The sequence below is a fragment of the Tigriopus californicus genome, chromosome 5 (genome assembly GCF_007210705.1).
Source record: "Tigriopus californicus strain San Diego chromosome 5, Tcal_SD_v2.1, whole genome shotgun sequence".
NCBI classification, from domain to species: Eukaryota; Metazoa; Arthropoda; class Copepoda; order Harpacticoida; family Harpacticidae; genus Tigriopus; species Tigriopus californicus.
Genome location: NC_081444.1, coordinates 13,211,066 through 13,227,642, shown reverse-complemented (window position 1 = coordinate 13,227,642; position 16,577 = coordinate 13,211,066). Strand labels below are relative to the sequence as shown.

At 46.7% G+C, this 16,577-nt stretch overlaps 1 protein-coding gene across 5 annotated transcripts; it reads right to left on the bottom strand.

Annotated features, from left to right (window-relative positions):
* Positions 1 to 176: 176 nt before the first annotated feature.
* LOC131881465 (serine/threonine-protein kinase 10-like) lies at positions 177 to 15,186 on the bottom strand. Of its 5 annotated transcripts, none has more exons than XM_059228337.1 (14): positions 14,281 to 15,186; positions 9,437 to 9,985; positions 9,259 to 9,366; positions 8,459 to 8,564; positions 7,806 to 8,393; positions 7,308 to 7,732; positions 6,720 to 7,209; positions 6,427 to 6,659; positions 4,550 to 5,596; positions 3,893 to 4,132; positions 3,606 to 3,824; positions 3,105 to 3,344; positions 1,560 to 2,757; positions 681 to 822 (listed from the first exon to the last, which is right to left on the bottom strand). In XM_059228337.1, the coding sequence occupies exons 1-13, from the start codon at positions 14,605 to 14,607 to the stop codon at positions 1,654 to 1,656; spliced, it is 5,676 nt and encodes a 1,891-aa protein (XP_059084320.1). In that variant the 5' UTR covers positions 14,608 to 15,186; the 3' UTR covers positions 681 to 822; positions 1,560 to 1,653. The 5 variants fall into 5 exon arrangements, with proteins under 5 accessions (XP_059084324.1, XP_059084320.1, XP_059084323.1 ...); XM_059228340.1 differs by having other exon boundaries at positions 7,575 to 7,732; XM_059228339.1 differs by having other exon boundaries at positions 7,308 to 7,717.
* Positions 15,187 to 16,577: the final 1,391 nt, after the last annotated feature.

Below are 16,577 nucleotides of genomic sequence, written 5' to 3'. Positions count from 1 at the left end.
ATCCTAAGGACAAAAGATCTTGGAGAAAACAGAAAAATCATTTTTTCAAGTGTAATCTCTAAATTACCTAGGAATTCAACAATCATTCTCAAGGTGGTATATCCCAATAAGGATTCATCCGCTCCTTAAAAAACCGTGATCATATCGTAAACAAGACTGATTAACCCAAATCCACATTGTTCCATCGTTCTTCACCGTCTATTTCGGTGCTTGTCATATTCATGAATACTATGAAAGAAGCAACTATGATGACAAGGCCATGTTTTGTAGGACAGGATATTATTGTTTCTTTCAATGTTTCAATACAAACAGATTCTCACCAACATCACAGGAGAGAAGGGGAGAGAGAGCAGCGGGTGGAGGCCCACCTTCAAGCGAGATACTTTACAGAGTCTGTATAAAAATAGCCGGGTTCCATTTGATTCCTCATCTCCATCTCTCCCCTTCGAATTGGCGTGGACACGCAAACACAAAACATTTTATATGGATGATGGACCCTCGGACTACACAAGACTATGACGACCCTTTGGCCGGGGACGAGGTCATCAAATTGTGCCGGGAATTGCCCAATCGGCGGGACGTGGAGGCGATATCGTGGTGCGAGGATCTGCGGGACCCCACCGAGCGGTCACTGCCCGACGATTTGGACGAGGACTTTCGATCCATCATGGAGACCTTGCTTCCTTTGCCCGAGATCTTGCCCGACGACTTCCCGCTCGTGCCCACGGCAACAACGGCTTCAGCACCAACGGCGGAAGTGAGATAGTGGCCGTAGTGCCGTTCCTGCTCCTCCAATTGATAGGTGAACTCATCCTCCAGGGCCTGATCGGAAGAGAAATTGGAATTAGATGGGATTGAATGGTAAATAAACAGTGATTAAAGGAATGCATTCAGGCGACTCAAAGTGAAGGGATAAAATTATAGGGATCGAGTTCGCACCGACGGTTGATTGGGAGAAGAGAGTAATGAGTATTTTATGGATCATCCTCAAACCCAAAACAATGTAACGGACTGTTCTAGGCAACGCACAAGGTTACTTAAACCAATCAATAAAACGCAAATATTTAAAGGGGCTATTATAATAGAGGAAAATGGTGTGACGCAATGGTGAGGTTTCTTCAACGGATTCAATGCAGTGGAGTTAGATTCATCGATGCAATAAAATGTGCCGCTTCCAAGAATGGCTATCCATGCTTAGTGGACTCGTTCGAAAAGACAGGAGCTGGAGGTAATAAATAACCTGTCTAATAAAAAAAATGTTTTGAAAAAAAAAACAATTAAAGAAAATAGGAACCTAAAAACAACAATCACCGTCTTAGTGTTACTCTGATGACTTCTGGCGAAATCATATCTTCATCTTTCTCTCTCGTATCTGTCGGTTTATATGTTAACAAGGAGAGAAAACAGTGAGGCAAAACAAGCAACGAATTCGAAATACACGAAAAATAAGAATCGTGAGATCGCCATGGGAAACGCAATCAGTCTCAAAGGAATTTTTCCCACGAATAGAAATGCACTCGTCTAAAGGTCTCTAACAACCAAACACCATGCAAATTTACCCAATCTCCCAAAGAGATCGCTTTGGTTTTCGCTCTGGCGTATTTTTTTGGTCTTCTTTTAATTATCACAGATGTGTTTGTTTTCGTCTTGATATCACTTGGAAAAACTTCTTGGACTGGTCGGGGACCTCATGGGCAGCGACAAGATGAGGTGTGTATCTGACAGATTGTTGTTATTCGTATGGATGTGGTTTGGACGGCTCCGAGTCAGCATTTGGATTAAATCAGGGGGTGGTTGAATGATCGGGGGATGCTTGATCTGCAAGGCGCTATTCTCGCTATGATTAAATGGGTTGGTCGGGCTGTAGACGGGCTCCGTGGGGGTCCGAGGCTCTTCAGGCAAGAAGCTTTTGGCCTTCGGTGGCGATTCGGCCATGGGCATGACCTCTTGAACCCCATAATGAATGGGTAAGGCATAGGTTCCACCGGGGATCGATTTTTTCGGGCTCGGGGGCGACAAGAAGCCACTGGTCAACGTGACTTGAGACGAGGATTGTGAGCGTATTTTTGGCGATTGCGGGATACAAGGCAGCACGTTGCTATATCTAGGACTCAGGGAGCCAGGTGAAGAGGCCCAAGAGGCTCCTGAAGACTTGGAGGAGGCCAAAGAGCATTGCGAGGACTTCAGCTCGTCCATGGAGTAACTTTCATGAGTGGGGGCGAATGACAAAGCGTTAAGGATGTCTCGAGCGGCTTTACCCGGAGGCAACGGCGGAGACTCGATGCATCCCTGAAATGGGACGTACAAACTGTGGGGTCGAGGTCGGGGCGAGACGCTCAAGGGCGGGGTTTTGGGTGTGCTCAGGAGTGAGAGCTGACTTGGGAAAATACTGGAAGTTGGGCGGGAATTGGACATGAATGCAGCGGAAGGTGGGGCGATGGCCGAGAGGGTCCGCTTGTGGCCAATGTGGGGCGAGGGTCTCTGGCGGAAAATGGGTGCGGATCGAATCGAGATACTGTCCGAGATCATCACGTTCAAGGCCGGTGAGATGGGGGAGACTAAACTGCTGGATCCTCCTCCTCTTCCCCCTTGGGTGGAGCTTGATGAGAGTTTGCTGGAGCTGGAACTCCGGAGAAGATCGAACCATTCGGGTTGTTGTTTTTCGGAACCCGACGTTCCACTTGAGGACTTCCTCCGCTCTTCGGCATAATACTGCTCCTGGGCCTCGAGCTCGAAGGCTAAGCTCTCGTCGAAATACTGATGGAGCGTGAGCGTGTTCCAAGATTAGATCAGACAAGGCCATCAAGCAAAGAGGTAAGCATGACAATGAGAAAGGTAGCATCCAATTAATCCCTTATTGGGTTCCTACGAAATTCCCTTAGTACCGTGCGGTAGATTTCCTCTTAAATGGTCTCTTTCCCTCTCTCTCTCTCTTTCTCTTTTTCATGAAATCCATCTTGGATAAGTCTCAATAATCGGAAAAGTTCGTTCCAAGAGAAAAGTTCAGTTCCTGAGAAGCTAAGGCCCTCCCTGGCTCCCTAAACAGATCGAGCACTTCCCAAGATTCCGCCTGGCTAGAACTAGCGATGCTCGCACGGGCTTACCTGCTTCCGGGGCTTGAGTTGCGACTTCCAATCCCTGAGCTCTTGCGTGTAGCCTTCGTCCAGCTCTTTGAGTTTCAGGGTTTCGTGCTCCATGAGCATCTTCCGTTTCTCATTTTGGAGTTGCTCCAACTCCTTAATCGAGGATTGGGCTGCAGCGCGAGCCTCCTCCAATTGACGTTGATGCTTGGTTTCGAAGCGTTGCTGCTCAGCACGATAGCGTTTCTTCTCAGCTTCTTGGAACTGAAAATAAATCCGAGACCCAATCGTTAAGAGGCAGAAAATTTGCTTCCAATCAGATATGTATCTTTTAACGGAAGAAAATTGGCTTCGTTCTCCTTCGCTCATAGTTCACCATTTGCAGTTCCGTGAAAAGAGCTCATTATTTTTGAGAAGAGATGAGGCCGGCTTGGGAACCCCTGCCGTCCCACTTTTTACAGATCAGACCAGACCAGAACAGATCGTAACAATCGTCACAAGAACTGCTCGTTGACAGTGGGATACCTTTTTGAGGCGATCCTTCTCCTCCATAGGTTTCATGGCTTCGTGCAAATTGGTGACAGATATTCTCATGGATTCACGGAACATCATCTCTCTAGCCTTCATTTCTTGGCGAATGCGTTTGGGCAAGGCCTTGCGTTCTTGCGTTTGATTCTTCACGAGTTCCTCTTCCTTCCTATCCATCATGCGCTTCAGATGCTCCAGTTCCTTCTCATGATGGACCTGAAATCAATCAATAATATTTCTATCAAACACCGACCATAATGAGACGGATCATTTAGACTTCTTACCAGCATTTGATGTCTCTGAAGGAAGAAGAGGTCCTTGAGCTGGCGTTTGGCCAGCTGATGCTTCTCGTGGAGTTGTCGTTCCTCCATTTCCCAGATGGCCGCTTCACGGGCCCGCATGAGTTGCTGTTTCTGTTGGAGGAATTGGCGATCGAGAAGAGCAATCTTTTCCTTGTGAGTATCGTTCAAGCGACGAAGCGAGCTCTCCTGGTTGTCTTGTAATCGAGCCAAGAAGTTTTGTTCCTGGAATACATGAGGAAAACGGGCATGTTGACAATTACGGAGGAAACGAGTTCATCGAAGTGATTTCCTGCTACATTCATGACCCATTCCGAGTGATTGCACTCGCTAAAGGCAAGCCGAAAAAGGAGATACTCTTTCGAATAAGAGACTCTTTTGGCTTGGAGGGAAATCAACGCTACTGATGGATTCATAGAACATCTTTGGAAATATTGATATTCCTATGCATATTAAATCCTGTCTGATGGACTCCGGAATTGACGACCTTCCAAGAATGCGTTGGAGCATATTGACACATTCCACGGAACTCCGCCATCCCCGCATCTTCTCAATAATCAACAAACGGTTACCGTAAAAAGAATCCCTCTCCTCGACCTCCCGAGTAAAACGGGGCTTTAGACTCTAGCTATCATCACTCACTCTGATTTGCTGTTCTTTTTCCATGCGTTCTTTGCGAACTCGGAGCTCTTCTTTCCGGCGATCTTTAGGCATGATTTCCACTTCATGTTTCAGGAGCTTGAGCTCTTGCTTCAGGGACTCTCGGAAGGCCTTCAAGTCCTTCTCCTGCTCGGCTCGGATCTTTTTGGAGGTGACCTTCAAATCCACGTGCTTCTGCTCCTCGGCCTTGTCCACTTGCTTCTTTTGTTGCTCGATCATGGATTGAAGATCGTTCTCATAGTTTTTGATCAGGATGGTCTTCTCCTGCTCGAATCGCTTGTCCTGTTGCTCCTTGCAGAGTTGGTTCTTGAAATTTAGATCTTGAAACTGCTTCTGCTCCTGCTTCTGGAGGAGCTTCAACTCCCGGAGCTCCTGTTTGCGGAAGTAGTGCTCGTCGTAGAACCGCTCGTTCTCCTCATCGCCGTAAATGACCTTGCTTGTGGTGGTGGTCACGATCACCCCGTCGATCTCAAATTTCCGCGTGCGCTTCCGAGTCTTCTTCTTCAGGTTCATGCGCTGAATATCGTCTTTGGTCAAGGGCGTGGCGCGTTTCTCCACGTTTTCAGGCTTGCTTGCCGGATTGTTACCCGTAGCAGTGCTGGGACCTCCATTGGCGATGGCTTCACCGTCGGGTGTTTTGCCCTTATTCTCATCTTTTCGACGGAGAACTACGGGCACAATAGGCGGTTCAACTTCTTCTTCCTCGGGCACGATCTCTTGGACGGCTTTTCGATATCGATTATGTCGCAGTTGAACCTCACCATGATCTTCACGTTGACGATACTGGTGGGTGGGAGCGGGCGTACCTCCTGAATTGGAGGACGTCGGATTCACTTGCTCGGACATGGCTCGTCGTGTTTTGCGGAAAGGGGTTTGTAGTTGTTGTTGTTGTGGATCAGGTTCGGGTTGTTTCCGATTTTCCTTATCTAAGCCATTGGAGGGGGCGAGAGTTTTGGGTGTGATGGGCGGAGGTGGTGGAGATATTGCGGTTGGACTGGGTGTGATCTGACGGGAAACCTTTTCCGACACCTGGAAAACAAATTGTCAAGCAAAGAATGTTATTTAGGCGTGGGATAGTATCGGAGAAAAAGTGAGTATCATTCATCAATTTCCCGCTTAGCTAACTGACGGAAACGTTGGCACATTAATTTCCAAGGATGGCATTTTACAAATAGTTCAACCTTTTTTTCCTAGCTTTTGAGCTAATAAACGTTTTTGATTGAGATTGGCGTTTGGGGAGGAATGATCTAATTGTTTAGGAGGTGTATTTTTGCTCAGGTTGTGTATTCTGGGATCTTACAAGGTAGTCAAAAATTACACAAACGATATCAATTTCGCATTTAAGGCTAATGTTGGATGGCAATGGCAATTTCAGAGTACGAAGGCAAAAAGTAAAAAGGTAGAGTAAGCAAAAGAAAAGCTTCTGATGGTATCACTCGATATGGCCCATATTAGCAATCATCGCAGCCTCGAAACTACGACAAACTCGTCAACAGTCGACATGTGAGGAGAGGAAGAAACCTTACATTTACTCACCATGACTGCTACATTTTTCCCGTATAGAAGCCGCTTCAGCTTCAGCTTCAGCAGTGGCTTCGCGATATTCGCTCGTGTCTCTTTAATGGTGGAAAATGGGCGAAATTTGTTTCTAGAGAACCTTGGAGCTCCCCACAGTTCAAATATTTACGCGTAAAACATTTCACTTGAATGTTAGATCCATTCTTTTTATCAATGGTAAATGTGAAATTGGCATTATTTCTGCCTACCCTGTAAACCGAACGTTTTTCCCTAATTCAAGGATCTCATGTCAAACTGTGTCAAATCAATGCGTATGCCACAAGGCAGGACCGTATATTCACCTTTTTCGTTCGGCTGGGATCTTCTTGCAGGCGTTTCGGAGTAAGTTCAGACTTGGATTGAACACCGGAATCCTCTTCCGAATCCGTTTCGCCATTCAAAATCCTCGACGGACTCTGGATGGTCTTGCCATTGTTGCTATGCTGGTCCATGATCAAATTGCTCGTCTCATGACCGATGTACTCGGGATAGACTTCGTCGTGATCATCGGTATCCGTGGCCGTGACGGTGGAACCTGAGATTTCAGAGGCAATGCAGATACTAACGCCTCGAACTTATAGGCTATTGCTCTCACCTTCAAGGATGATGGAGGTAGGGGAGGTCATGCCGGACTTGAGCCGATCTCGGTGAGTCTCTTCTACGTGACCGCCGACACTCCCACTATTGTAGGAGCTTCGATCGAACGAGCTGGTCTTGCTGTCTAAAGAGGCCTGACTAGCACTACTCATGGATCGGGACAAGTCACTCAGATCTACTGGCACTCCTTTGGACATGGGTCCAGCCATGTGGGTGGGTTCAACCACGGCCAAACGATCCGGCGAGCTTCTCGACGAGGAATCGAGGACTCGAGGGCGTGGCGAGGACACGTCGCCCACCACTACCACGGACACGTGGCTCATGTCTGGAGAAGGAGTCAGATCGTCATCGTCGACGCTCTGATCCATTTCCTGCGGGGTTTCGGTAGAGGTTTTGAAGTGCGGGGTGGTGGCGACCAAGGTGGTTTCCGGATTGGACACGATGGTTACCTCGTTATTGGTTCCTACCACGGGCGAGCGTTCTGCCATCTGGAAATGCAATGAGAAAGTGGTTGAAGATACGGGTTGGATGATTCCATGAAAAGCAAAAGACAAGACAGAACAGGCACCGCCCAGTAATCAATCACCTTGGGCGATTGCTCAGGCGAACTGGGCAAGGGACTTTGACTGGACGAAACAGTTACAATGGAACTGGATTCGGGCGGACTCAATGGACGGACGATGTCTCCACTTTGTGGAGTACGTGGCCCTCCGCGATCGCCATCATCTTCGTCCTCGTCGTCAACTTCATCATTGAAATGATGCACACTCTCCTCATCCTCTTCACTTTCTTGAGGCGCTTGATGGTGATGTTTCATGATGGTGGACGACGATTCAGATTCGATATCAATTACCTGGATATCATCATCCTCGTCATCGTGATCCTCGTCATCTCTACTTCTACGACTACTTCTGGAGCCATCGTTATCTTGAAGATGAGCAGTGCGGTCCTCAGAGGAGGTCACAGAATGGAGATCGGTTTCAGCATCAGACGACTCTAAAGGCAGGGAATCTGAAATAGAAACAATTTCTCACCAACAAAGAACACATTTTTCTCCTAAAGGCCCCCATCTTCTCACACGTACCCATGGTTTCTTCAGCCGCTTGGATGACATCATCCAAGGTTTGCAAGGCCAAATCCTTATCGGGTGAGAGTTCCCTGTCTTTAGATCCACCCGGGCTGTTTTCCTCTTTCTCCGGACTCAATGGCACGGGATCCAGGGTTCGTTGTGGGGATGAGATCCGACCTTTCTTCTTGACGGAGCTATTCGTCAACGGACTGGGCGGGGTGGGAACCACATGGCTTGGGGCGAGGGGGGCCACACTCAGCTCGGGTCCATTTTGAGGATGATAAGAGCTCTGGGGCCTTTGAGGGGACGATTTTGCCAGAGGCGAATCGACCCGAGGCTCGTCCAAAACCATGGATGAGGGTCGAGGACCCGACACGATGGGCGGGGGAGGCGGGGCTTTCCCTTTGTTCCGACGTCGCAAGTCGTTGTCGCTGGCTTCTCGTTGATAATCCGATTGGGCAGGGTTGGTTTTGGCTTCGGGAATGGGCTTGGCCGTGGGAATGAAGGCAGGACGCTGAGGGGTGGTTTCTAACGTGGCATGGGCGGAGATCTTCCGGTCAGATCGGTCCACATAACCAGTGGTGGTGGAGTCCATCTCCACACCTGGAAATTCATTTTGAATTTGGAGGCAAGCACGGGTTTATTGGTGAGATGTTGGGGTGACTTACTGGAGAAACTGGTTGATATACTGGGATCGTCAGCCTTTGAATCATTGGTGGTATCGCTACTCAATGTCATGAGACTGATGTTTGAATCCCGGGTCTCCGTCGTTGTCTGAAAATGAGTATGACGAGAAGATGATTTTTTTCGAATGAGCTTACGATTGCTTGATTTCCACTTCAAATTGAGGTGAATTTGTAGATTTGGTGCTAAATGTATGATGTTCTAAATACCTGTCGAGGGGTCTCGTTTTCTGATTGGACCGTATTTCTTGGCTTTTCCTTTATAGGCAGCAGAATAAGATAACGAATTCAAAATCAGATTTGTTGACTACTATGAGCAAAGGGTTGGAATCCATTTGTGAGCTTTTACAATTACAATTCCTTCGATAGGAAACAATGCTTTGAGAGTCAATAATTTCAAATTGGCTTGTTTGGGCAAAAGATGGACCATTTACCACCCGATCATGGTACGTAGACTACATGCAAAGCAAGGTACATGACGATAAAAACGGTAGGTGAGTCTCAATGGTACTGGTTGCATGGTTGGAAATTGAGAGGCTAAATAAGATGATAAGAAATGCAGGAAACGATCGGAGAGAAGAACCGAGAATGGAGAGAGCAAGATCTACCTTACCATTCTTGAGTTTACAACCATTTAACTTGGCCCTATGCACTGGCGTGGAATCTCGATTAATGGGCGGCTTTTGTTAAAAAGAAGGAGCGCTATCCAGTTGGTTTTCATACTTCTTCATGGTAATCATGTATGTTGAGGGCACAGTATTCAAGTCAATCGCCCTGTCGCTTACCTCCTTCTCATCCTCGTCTATGATCTCTTCTTCGACGATCTCGGCCTTGTATTCCGCCAAAAGTTCGATGATCGGCTTTGGATCAATGGCATCCCTGATGAAAGTGTGCTGGGGAGAAATGGATCATAAATATCGACATTCCCTCGCTGAAAACAAATCACAGCAGTACAACATTTACCTTGAGCAACTCCTCCGTCGTTGGACGATTGGTAGGCTCCTTGATGAGGCAGTGTGTGAGGAAGTCGTTGAACTCCTTGCTCCAACGATGAGGTTTATCCAATTTGGGCGGATCGGATTTCTGAATCTTGAGAAGCACTCGCATGGGCGACATCTCGTGATAAGGCGGTTCCATTTGAGCGAACTCGATCAACGTGATCCCCAAAGACCAGATATCCACCTTGTAGTCGTACGGTTGATCCCGGAACGTCTCACAGAAGACCACTTCTGGCGCCATCCAATACGGCGTTCCAATGAACGTGTCCCGCTTCTGATTGACGTCCTTATTCCGGGCACTGACACCGAAATCGGCCAATCGCACACCGCCATCCATGGTCAAAAGCACATTGCCGGCTTTAAGATCTCTATGAATGATGGCATTTCGGTGGAGATGCTCCAAACCAAGACACATCCCATGGGTCACGTAGGCGATTTGCTTCTCAGTGAGACCCTTGGCCAGGTCCACGATGATCGAGTCTAAGGCTCCACCATCGCAAAATTCGATGAGCATCTGGAACATAAGGTGCAATGGATTACAACATGAGCTTTCACGTGTCACGCCAATGAAGGGCTTCGACCACATTGACATTGACATGCCTGCTTTCTATTTAAATCAAAGTGAGTGCAAGTAAACTTCAGGGGAAACCACAAAAGGGCCTCTTTCTAAGCCGGATTGCTTGCAAAAATTGGATCAACGGATCAAGGCCAGAAATTGTACTTGAGGTCCTGAGAAAAAAAACAAGTCATACGAAATGGAATCCCCTCATGAATTTCGTTGGAATTCTTAGATACATCAGCGTAGACGTGTCTCTTGAAATGTGCTATGATTGGCATATCGATGCTTCAATTATCTCATTATCACAAATCGATTTAAGTGGAGGAATTTGCCATCGATAAATGACCAAGTAATCTACATCGTTGAGATTGTTCTCGCATATTAGACGAGTAAAATACGCATCGCGTCTCCCGAATGGAGGAATGTAATTGCCTTTTTCTTGTTTGTTCAATGTAAATCCGCTGGAGCTCAAATCGCGAGGCGAGACATTTCAAGACTCTGGGTTGGGTAGTTGATATTTCTGAATCCGTTTCATGTAGAGGCAAGAAGCTAATTCCTTGCAGATAAGACGAATTCTTTTGACGAGAACACTGAAATATCACATTCCAGTGAATCGAGCATGAGCACAGAAGGAAAATGGAAAAGGATATTCGTTCTACAGGAGGAGGGTTGATTCCGCGAAATATCCACGGCAAGCCATAATCACAACATAGCGTGTGATTGCCCCGCTCTCAGCTCTTCTAACATAACTCTTTACGCAGCTCGTGAAGGTCTGATGGACACACGAACCACTTCAAAAATGGAATATACAGCCAAAGACGAGAAACTATTGACCATTTCTACGCCCTCACTTGTTCATACAAATTTCCGATTCCAACTTGGTTTGATCGGTTAGTCAAGAGAACACGTCTGTTCGCAAGATTCTTTTTTGATCTGCCGCTTACATTCATTTTGGCCTTTGTTTGTTGTAGGATTTGAGAGAGAGAGAGAGCACGTAACCTCTGACTCATGCGTTAAACTAAAGTGAACATTATGTTCTATAGTCCATATGACATAACCGATACAAAGAGGAACGCAATTGGTTGATAAAAGATAGACGTTGATTCTCTGTCCATTGTACAGATGTACTTTCACGTGTACGGACGAAGAAAAACGAAGAAGTGAGCCCCCGCATGAGAGTGTGCTTATTTTGCATGCTTTTTGCTTGCGTTCAAAGCAAAAGCTCCTTCATCGTATGCTCTTTCACTTCTTCCTTGTCCATGGTATTATTGACCAGGTATGCATATTGCTCTTTCAATGTAGATATCTGGATTCACCCCTCATCAATCCGTAGGTCAAGTCATGAACCTAAGCAAAAATTGGGGCGATTAGGTTACATAAAGCCTAATTGGTAGCCCCGATCTTGATTCAGTGGAGGCAATGTCCCTACGAATAGGGTACCACACAGACGGATTGGATCGACTCTTCGGTAGCTCAAGACGACCAAGATTATCTTTTCCATCTCAATTAGGTGCAAGTCATTTTATGACGAAAGTCTCCTTTCAAGGGCTATGAAAAAAAACTCGAAGAGTCCCCTTCAGGATTTGAATTATCACCTTTGTCATCATTGCCCCCAAAAAGAGGTCTTTGCCTCGAATTTCCAAAGCAAATCATTTTCCCGCCAGTGAGTTATCCCAAGATTGCTTGGGATATTGCTTCCTTAGAAGCGATCAACGAGCCCAGCCAAAAATCGATTGTACCTTTTGCAAAAGAAATGATCAGATCTTTGTGCAGATTGGAAACGAAGAAGTTCTTTGGTTGAAAACAAATTGTGGAGATCGTGCTCAGGTGGGTCTTTGCGAGGTGAAGGGTCGTGGAGGGTTGATTTAGTGGACTCATGACAAACCTCAATCGATGAGTAACGGTCATTAAGGACAGACTTGGCAAAACTCATAAAAGCTTGGCAGTAGTCTTTCATGCAGACAGAGAGAGAGGTACCATGTCCAAGTGAAACTTTCCTGGCTCGATCAATTTCTGGTTCTTTCAAACTCGAAAAAGGGGCCCTCAAAAGAAGTTGAAATAGGCCATCTTGGGGGCCCCTGTTGTGTTTGGCCGTCCTTGATTAACACTTGCATTGCGGCTGAGAATGAATAGGTCTGAGACTCCCTTTTCCCTCTCTCAACTCAAGGCAGAACGATTTGTTGATCTGAATACAGCATTTGCCAAACCCGGCTCCAGACAAAGTAAACACATAAATTCTGCTGGAAATGCAATGTTCTAAATTCATAGCGTAAAGCTCCAAATGGTGCTTTTGGGGGACTACCGCTCGCAACCGGCTTGAGCCAGGTGCTAAGAATCAATGTTTTTTTTGGCTTACAATAGAAGTCCCCTTGGTTTCATTCGTGGCGTTTGTTGCTAAGAATTGGGCAAAACCTTTTCGGGGGTAGAGACTTCTTCGTGCTTGAGTGGATGGAAATTTCAATCACTGGCCATGGCCACGTCGGCGATTTATATTCCTGCTTGAGATTCCTGGCACCTTCGATGGGGGTCAAGCGCCTATGTAAGTTGATGCATGAAATTAAACCCCCTCTTGTCATTCAGGCCACGGGTGCTGTTGTGCGGTGAGTATCGACAATGGGGTGTGGGGAGGGAAATTAAAAATCAATCTGAGCTGATTTTCTTCACTCCACTGAAGAGGCTGAGTCCGCCCTCGTTGTAAAACATCCCACCCAACTCATTGGATCTTGGCCATTTAAGCCTAATCAAAGAATATCTACGAAAAGGCTAGCGCTGGAGGGTGTGAAAATTGAAAACGAAGCCGTGATGGAAGACATTTGAAAGGTGAGAAATCATGTCAATGCAATCAGCAATATGTCGTAATATCGTACAATCCAACAAAAATAATGACTTGTTCAACCTGACCAAATCTGCAAAATCAATCTCTCATTGAACACGAGGTAGTAGTTTTCGGTGGTCGATTTTACAACCAACTCGGACTATTAGTTAGTCCGAATGATTTGGTCATCTGGTACTTCTTCAAGCTGAACCGTCAATGTCGGTCAAGTCATGTGCAAATGAACCACATCAAAATAACAAGGCTCGCACCTGGCCAAAGGGCGTCATGGCCAAGATTTGAACCCACGTTATGGCTCAAGCCAGAATAAAGAAGGTGCTGGTGTACAGCAAGCAATGTGCATGGAAGTAATCGCTGGCTGGCCCTTTATTGAGCGAGTGAGAAAACGGCATCCCCATTTTGCTTTGCATTTGAAGGAATGCTGGAATCGAGTTGCTGGACAAAGACTCTCCTTGTCTACTTTCAGGGAAGAGAGCGATTCAACGGCGATATCTGCAATCTGGGCATTTTTGTAACACTAACATTGATCCAACCCGATTTTGCCATGCTGGCTTCATATTCGTCCCAGGCACGACGTGACTTCAAGCCCAAACAGATCGACGACGAATTCAAGGTTGTCAGATATGGGCTATGACATGGCAAAAACATGTCTCACGTTTACCCAGGTCAAAACAATGGCGCATATGCTGGGACTATCACGCCCCCAGGATAGAATACGATGGGCTAATTCAGGAGCCGCAGGCGTGAAAATGGCCAATAGACTCCGCCCGATTGACTGAATGAAAAATTGATTTAGCCCGGTAGGATTAAAGCCCGACAACTAGTGAATGAACGGACACGAATGATAGACTCAAATGTCAAGATTGCCATTATATACGGATGACTCGCCGGTTTAGCCCCTGGTAGCATAACGCCCCATGAAGGTTGCGCGTGCAACGTGCCCACCCCCAAAAGTAAAGTTTTCTTTCATACATAGACACATGATCACCCGGCCATGTGAAGGCCAGAAAGGGACTAGCACGATTGACTCATGAAAAGCTCACCCANAATGGCGCATATGCTGGGACTATCACGCCCCCAGGATAGAATACGATGGGCTAATTCAGGAGCCGCAGGCGTGAAAATGGCCAATAGACTCCGCCCAATTGACTGAATGAAAAATTGATTTAGCCCGGTAGGATTAAAGCCCGAAAACTAGTGAATGAACGGACACGAATGATAGACTCAAATGTCAAGATTGCCATTATATACGGATGACTCGCCGGGTTAGCCCCTGGTAGCATAACGCCCCATGAAGGTCGCGCGTGCAACGTGCCCACCCCCAGAAGTAAAGTTTTCTTTCATACATAGACACATGATCACCCGGCCATGTGAAGGCCAGAAAGGGACTAGCACGATTGACTCATGAAAAGCTCACCCATAGCCCGTCGTTGTAGTAATAGGCCTCATAGAGTCTGATCACATTCTTGTGGCTAATCTCTGACAAAATATCAATCTCGACCATGAAGTCATCCAACTCGTCCTCTGACTCCAAAACGCACACCTTGGCCGCGGCGAACAACTCGGTCTCTCGGTTGCGGACTTTATGCACTTTCCCGAAGGCCCCATCCCCCAATTCCCCCACCACTTCCCAGATCTCCTCGGGATTCTGATCCAAGTGAAGGTTCTGATAATTGGGCTTCTTCTTCTTCGGCTCCCCAGTGCCCAAACTGAGGACCTTCTTCAGATTACTGAAGAACGGCATTTCAGGCTATCAGGTCACGCCGATGGACTCACTGACACACACCAGGCCATCAACCAATGGAGCCATTCATGTCTTGGGGGGCAGGCACATCGATGAATAATATACTTATCCCCATACACTTTCACGGCTCACGAGGTTCACTGGCCTCGGATTTCACCACAGGAGGGTCACTCTCACAGATGGGGTTGGCCCAATGAGTTGACTGGACCTAACATCCTAATGTCGTGATAGTCCCCGACCTTCTCCGACAACAAGCTGAGCCTGGCTGGGTCCAGGCAGTCGCAGTCACGCATTAGATGGCATTCCACAGATAACAGGGATGCGGTTCAGTCCTCGTCACATGCTTGTCATGAAGCCATGGGTGAATCAAAATCATCCAAATGTCGCGATCAGGCCATGGAGCGATGAACCATGAATGGAACCAGAGGCCAAGGCCGAGATGGGCGTGGCTGTGGGAAGGCTGCCTCCTCTGGACGACAATGGGACGAGCGAGTGTGGGGCTGGTCGGTGGGTATTTGGTCTTCCCTGACGTCGTTTTCTTCGGATTCAATCTTGACTTACTCGCGTCTTTCGTCTCACGTCTCACCTCTCGTCTTCTCCTTTGACTGTGCTTCTTCTGGCCATTCAATACTGCACCAGGGTGACCGATCTGGGCATGGACGAGTTCAATTTCAACAAGATAAGAGCCTAAATAAACGGATCAGGCTTGATGACTTAGGGGATCGTGGGTATTTGGGCCTCTATGGATTCTGAGGTGAGCATGAATGAAATGTGCAGGGATGGTGGGGTGATCCGTAATATTATTGAGCGATAAGTTTCAGGCCCTGAGTCATCATGGCCACGATCAGTGGGATAAAAGCCAGATGAGCCCGACACCCTGACCCGTAGTGGGCGCTCCTATGTGCCTAGACCAAGGCAGTTTCGGCTCGGTTTTTTCCTGAATTTGAGAGTTTTCACTGGCCTGAGTCACAAACTTGCGGGTAAAGCCATGGGGAGAGGAACCTCTGGTGGAGATCGCACTCTTTCCCATATTCCTCCCTTTCAAGCACGCACACACACACCCCATCCCAGGCAACAAGAAATTCATTTCCATCCGTTCTGGTATTAGTTTGGCCAGCCTGCTCGCCCACCTAACTTATGTGCGACACTAACATAAGCCATGACTCCTTGTGCTCAGGAGTAACGGCCTGTTCAGAGCGTGTGATCTCGCACTGTCCAGGCAAATCGGTGGATACTGCCAATGCTTCCTCGCTCGCGCTTCACCTGATCCTGTACAAGGGCAGAGAGGCGGGTAGCCAGGCTGAATTGGCAGGTTTGGGAACAATATTTTTCAACTAAAATACTGAATAATATTTTTATGTGTGACAGAATCAGTTTTTGATGGAAAAAAGTGTCAGTTGAATTTTTCTATGACGGCTGGCTGACGACTTGAATCACGTGTAATCATCGTCATTTACAAGGCCAATTCTGGTGCGTGCAGGGCGATTGTCGTCTGAAAACGGCAAAATGTTTTAATGGTAGTTAGCTGATTGAGAATATATCATAAATAGAAAACTATCGACAAGTACCTCTGGCAAGGGCTCAATTCCCAAGTCCAATGTTGGCAAATTTTCTCGGTACTATAAGCTTGTAAAATCGAAGTTACCTCACCACGGTTTTTTCCGGTTCTTAAGTTTGTTGGTGTTTATTCATTCACTTAATGTATTTCGTGAAGCCCAGTCAAACAAACTGCTGTGCGCCCTACAGGAGATTAGATACTTTTTTCTGTATTTTCTGACCAGGGGTTGCGTCAAACTTTAACTATTTAATTGATCTAAATTTACTTAAAACACATTATTTTACATGTCTCTTTGAACTATTCAAGCTTTTTTTCCACAAGCGCATTCTTTGTCATACATTTTGTCACTCTGCACACTTGATAAAATGCCTTAATTAATTTACAAAGCAATAAGAAATGAAAATATTTCAAC

Coding starts and splice junctions, on each gene's coding strand:
- LOC131881465 (XM_059228337.1), bottom strand. CDS start 14,607: ATGCCGTTCTTCAGTAATCTGAAGAAGGTCCTCAGTTTGGGCACTGGG. Junction 9,367..9,436: donor CGACGGAGGAGTTGCTCAAG/GTAAATGTTGTA, acceptor ATTTCTCCCCAG/CACACTTTCATCAGGGATGC. Junction 8,394..8,458: donor TATATCAACCAGTTTCTCCA/GTAAGTCACCCC, acceptor ATGAATTTCCAG/GTGTGGAGATGGACTCCACC.